The 6,000-nt window shown below is 37.8% G+C and overlaps 1 protein-coding gene across 1 annotated transcript in view; it reads left to right on the top strand.

Annotated features, from left to right (window-relative positions):
• LOC126428101 (uncharacterized) overlaps positions 1–4,552 on the top strand; it is a 67,547-nt gene extending 62,995 nt beyond the window's left edge. Inside the window, exon 6 of the mRNA XM_050090002.1 lies at positions 4,309–4,552. Within this exon, the coding sequence (XP_049945959.1) occupies positions 4,309–4,433 (125 nt within the window). The 3' untranslated portion in view covers positions 4,434–4,552. The remainder of the gene's footprint in view (positions 1–4,308) is intronic.
• The last annotated feature ends 1,448 nt before the right edge of the window (positions 4,553–6,000 follow it).

The raw sequence follows: 6,000 nt of genomic DNA on the forward strand, positions 1-6,000 counted from the left end.
TTAAAACATTTATCAGCAACCAAATAAATAAAAATACTAAAAGAATGTACAGAAAGGATTGGTCTGCAAATCTCTTTCCAGCAGTCTGTCCCCTGCAAATCTCTTTCCAGCGGTCTGTCCCCTGCAAATCTCTTTCCAGCAGTCTGCATTCTTCTGTTCAAAATTACACACAATGTGCCAAGATAAATGGAGTTACATATTTTAGATAGCTAGGTGACATCCTTAAACCTGCAGAAGTAGGAAAGGTCGTACAGAAGACTCTACTATAAAAAATGAAGAGAGCTAGTAGCAAAACACAACATGTATATAATAAGGAATGCATATCCTTTCAGCCCAAGGTCAGACACTACAACATAGTGATCAAGTCTGAATTCTGTATGCAAGTGTGACATTAACACTGCATACAGAAAGCAAGATGGAAAACATACTGAAGGAAGAATGCAAAATCGTGAGAGAAATTCTTGGTCTAAAGTTGACCTAGCAGCAGATGTCGGAAAAAGGTTAAAATTTTACACACACGTCAGCACGCTACCATCAACATATTCACCAACAGAATTGTGACATACAGACAAGGGATCAAGTCAACAATTCCATGGACCACACTAGTCAAACTTTACTTAGAAAATCACAAATCGATCCAACAGAAATTGAAGACAGAAACATTGTACAGAGACAAGATATAGAAGTTGAATGTTAGGTCAGAAAATGCACTCCAGAAGAAACTAGGAACAAAGTGCACTGAAGGTAGAAAGACTCCACGGAGAAAAAAACGAGAGCATTATGGAAAATCAGGCAGAATTCTTTGTATGAGCCAACAGGAGCTCTATGCAAATAATTCTTCCAGGATTGATATGCTGTGTCAAATTTTGCCTCTTACATTAGACAAAAATCTTTAACTTTTATATTTTTAATGCATTTCTTTGGCTACTTTGAAGTTAATGCAATAGATCATTGAAGACAATATCAGGATTGACATAGGACAGTCAGTGCGATTGCTGTGGCCGAAGGGGCAAACGTAAATGTACTTTGATGTTGATACCTATATTTCTAGACTGCATTTGACAGTCACATTTGTATTAATATTTACATTTTCTGTGAGTACCATCAGCAGTCCACATAGGCACTGGGCATCAGTGTTCCTTGTTGCTCATTACCTAGTATCAATGCTGCTTACCCCCCGATAGCAGCCAATCTCAGTTAAAATTGTTGGGACCTACTGTCATCTCCAGATCTTCTTGAACTTTCCCCTGGAGCATGTGCATCTCTTTAACGAGTATAGAACTACTTTTAAAGTTGACTACCTGACCAAATTCCTTGCCATATTTGGCAATTGTGAGCTGTAATGGATGGTTTAAGCCTGTGTGACATGGTAATTTGTGTTTTGGAACCTTACTTCATCTGTATAAGTATCATTACTGATAAAAACCAACAGCTCTGTGTTGTTTTCCTGTATTATATTGAAACAAGTTAATTTTTTATCTTCTGAATGCTAGAAAATACGGCTGAACTTCTTTCTTTCTGAGTTTCCTGCCATATTCAGTAATGCAACTGGTGCAGGCAGGCAATTTGGTGTCGTGTCCTCGACCTGCTTTGCTGTTGATCAAATTTCTACTGATTGCAATGTAACATATCCATTAGCCATTAGCGTCTTCCTCAAGAACCAAAGTCCCTGTCCTATATGTTCAACATCACTGATGTGATACACTCATCTGGGCCTTGTCCCAAGGACAGCCAAATTTTCTGCAAGAGGGTGAGTTGAGACCACATGCAGATATGTTGTTGTTGTTGCTGTTGTTGTTGTCATCTTCAGTCCAGAGACTGGTTTGATGGAGCTCTCCATGCTACTCTATCCTGTGAAAGGTTCATCATCTCCCAGTACCTACTGCAACCTACATCCTTCTTGCCTCAAAAAGTTGAGGTTCTGAAAGCTGTACTACATTACGTGTTCTACTAATATCTTGCAAACAAGGACATCTAGAGCTGCAACATCAGTGTCAGTATTGAACAAGGTGGACTCACGTTTGGAAGGACTGGTGTTCAAATTTCTGTTTCACCATAGAGATGTAGATGATCTGTGGTTTTCCTAAATTTTTAAAGTGAATGCCAGGCTGGTTCCTTTGAAAAGGCCACAGCCAATTTCCCTACCAACATTCCCAAGCTCAAGCTTGCGCTCTGTCTCTAATGGCCCCATTGTTGACAGGCAATTAAATCCTGATCTTCCTTTTAGTATTGTCAGTCTCCTCAATTCTTAAGATTATGTTGAGGTGACTGCCATTTACATGCTTGTCGTACCCTTCAAGCTCTTCCTTTCTGTATTCCAGATAATGAGAGTGTTGTCGTATACCAGATGGCTGGCACTTACTCAAGAAAACGTAAAGGGAAACTTTGGAAACACACACATTCTTGCTGCAGGAGATAAGGGAATCTCGTGCAGTGCCTCAATAATTGTAATTGTTTTCCTACTGGCTACTAGGAACTCTGATACTTGGCACTGATGTGTGTTGTTGTTCGCTACTTAGCAAATGTAAATATGAACATAAGCAAGAATCCAAGTTTACCACTTGCCCCTCAATTACTACAGTGGCAGTCAGTCACGATGCAGCTACATTTTCGTATACCGTTGGCAATTAACAGCCAGTGAAATGCAGTTTAACATAAACAAGTGGGGTTTGTGTCTAATATAAGGGAAATAGTTAGGAAGAATGCAGCAGAGCAGCTTAATTAGCCGTAGAAGAAGACTCCAACATCAACATTGAAACATTGGCCATCTTACTGTGTTAGGCATGTTTTTCTTTAGTTCATAATACAAAAAGTTTGGATAATTATTTATCTGTTCCTGTATTTTAAAATGGATTAAAAAAAGTCTTGACTGCAATAAAATATTTATTTGTAATGGTACTCAGTTGAGCAGCAGACGTTTGTGGGTCAACGACACCTTCTCCATTCACTGCCACCACTTACCATCGTGGTATAAGTGATCTGAAGATGGCCACATTATTACTAAAACCAGTTACCGTTATACATAAGTATTTTACTACAACCGAGACTGTTTTTAATTCATTTTAAAATATTTTAACTAGGCTGCTGATTTTCTCGGAGAGAAATGTTCTAAAAATTAAATTACTCATTCCTGTATTACAAAACTGTTCGGCTGTTTCCTGTTCTGTTGATGGTGATAGAGCTTTGTAAGCTATCTGTTATCAACTATCAATATCATCTTTTTTGTGTAATTTCCTTTTCTCTCTCTATAATTTTGTACTTGTTTGGTGTAGAGCTTAAACTACCTCTGCAGTTAAGGTCACTAACACATACACGTGTGATTGCACTTGACTCAAAGGCTGATACTTTCAAGACCTAGTGGCATAAGAATTTTTCAGTGGCTCTATTTGTCTGGCATGTGCACGAGTCATATAAAAATTACACCAACATCCTGTATTACATTACAAACCGATCGGCAGTGTCCTATGGAGTGAATGTGATGTGTCTGTCAGATGCAAATCTTAAAATCGGTGATATCATTGGAGCTATTCAATTACAGTAGGCTATATGCTGAGCCCTGGTTTCATCTTCTCCTTCCCCTTCATCCATATCAATACAAACACATTACTCTATACAAGCACTTCTCACAGTTGCCAACACAACATTGATATACACTTCATAACAGGTTGGAGGAAGACAGCTACAAAACACTTCCACTAGGATCTCACCGAGCGAGGTGGCGCGGTGGTTAGCACTCTTGACTTGCATTTGGGAGTGTGACAGTTCACTTAAGGGAAATGCTGCGATGGTTCCTGTGAAAGGGCACGGCTGACTTCCTTCCCCATCCTTCCCTAATCTGATGGGACTGATGACATCGCTGTTTGGTCTCCTCCAGCGAATCGACCATCGTCTGCTAGGATCTTGGCCAAGATGACGATGAAAGATTTCCGCATCTGCCCCCCAACACTCATTTCACGAGTTAGGGATTGACTTTTTAAGTGATGTTCACATTTTGTAATTTATTTGTTGAGCTGTTTGAATATAAAAATGCTGATACCTGTATTGACTCTTCACTTTGACATTGGTATGATATAAAACTCAATTTTTCTGCCTTAAGTCGCCTGTTAAATGTGCTTTGAGAATTCAGTATGCTGCGATTATAGCCTGTAAACATATTGGGAAAAAATCAAAAAGCATTTATATGTGTGTATCATACACTGATTTAATGAGCTCTTGTAGGTATTTCGGTAAACTATTGTTAGATATTGTATATGTAAGTTAAAACTCTTGCATGCTTTGTAGTGAATGTTTTCCTTAATTTTGCTTCAGATGTTGTGAATAAGAAGACTCACTATGTGAAACCATTTTCACAGGAATCTCCCAATGAAGATAAGTTGTGGGAGGAAATTGCAAAAGCCAGCACTGCAGACTGGAGTGCTTTTTCTTGTGAATGAATCGTGAAACACCTTGAAAAATACTTACACTTTTATATTTCCATGGCATTTAATATATTTTATCTATTCATGTGTAAAGTTGTATATAGCCCACTGAATAAACTTTAACAACAGCTGAATTAACCATGTTAAGCATTGCTGTTATCATTATCATCCAGCATTTTGTGCTGTTGCCCTAGAATGTTGCCCTTGGTTGACTATTTAGTCAGTTATTGGCACACTGGGGTCCTTTCCTGATTTAGTATATTGTTCTTGGAGGCACAGTACATCTAACTGCCACTCTTCTAACGTCACGCAATATGGTGATACTTCTCATGGCATTAAACTGTCCTATTTTTATCTCCATTATGGATGATGGGTATTTATTCAACAGTTTTGCCCTACACATCTGTAATCCCAATATGTACAGCTGTGCATCATCACACATTGCTTGTATAACATACCTAAGGAGAATGATTCCTTGCACAAGTTACTGGGTTTGGTCTTCTTTGTGTAGAACTATTTGATGCAGTTGCATTACAGATCTGTGCTGGATAAATTTACTGTAATATTAAATAAGTAGCAGAATGTACAGATAAGGAGTGCAAATGAGAGAATCTTGTTTTTCTCACACCACTTTATAGCAGTAGCCCATCACCAAGATTACAGGCCATAGGCCTACTTAGTGACAATAACCAATGTCTGTCAGTGCAAGAATGTTGCACATATCTTAAGTGTTAAGAAGCAGTAGCATTAAATAAGTATAGAATCACTATTTTCACAACCTGTCCTTTACTACCCTGCTCTGCTACCACAAGTTATCACTTTAAAATGTGTCACCAACTTAAGCTCAGCAACTCTCCTTCCCACCATAAAAAACTCTGCATTCAATTTTATCTATCTCAGTGAGGACTTGAGCTTCACACTGAAATATTTTTCTCATTTTGTACAAAAAACATGTTTCTGTAAGAGAGGGTGGTTAACCTCTTGTGAATATTATTGTATCTAAAAGAAGTGTTAGTTTTCATCATGTTAAACAAAGCAGAATCACAGCTGTATTTAACTAAAAATTAAATTGATTTGTGAAAGTTTCCTAAAGAAAACTGTGTGAAATATACTTACTATCCATGTTGGCAAATCCAATATTTATTTTTTATTAATTTTTTCATCTCAGAATTTTTTGTTTTAAAGGCACTTTAGGGAAGCAAAGGTGAATCGAACAGGAAAGAAAAATTAGAATTTGGAATTTAAATACTCTTGTAAGATTTCTGAATGCACTAGTGGCAATCTTCTAAACCTAAATGCAAACAAAAAATGCCAGATTAACATCTATAAATTCCCAGTTGCATCAGAGAGAGATTATTTAAAAAATGGAAGTTCATTTGCACTGTAGCTGCATAAGTTAACTGTCATTATTATTATGTGTGCGAAGATCAATTCTAGCCAGCAGATTTTGTAAACATCACTAGGCACAGGTATTCCAGAACATATGGAATTGGCATTATACTAGCATTTGCCCTGTTCAGGTTACATGGGAGGTGGTGGTGGTTGTAGTAGTTGTGGTAGTGGTAGTAGTACTGTGGACAGT

This window comes from Schistocerca serialis, chromosome 12 (genome assembly GCF_023864345.2).
Source record: "Schistocerca serialis cubense isolate TAMUIC-IGC-003099 chromosome 12, iqSchSeri2.2, whole genome shotgun sequence".
NCBI lineage: Eukaryota > Metazoa > Arthropoda > Insecta > Orthoptera > Acrididae > Schistocerca > Schistocerca serialis.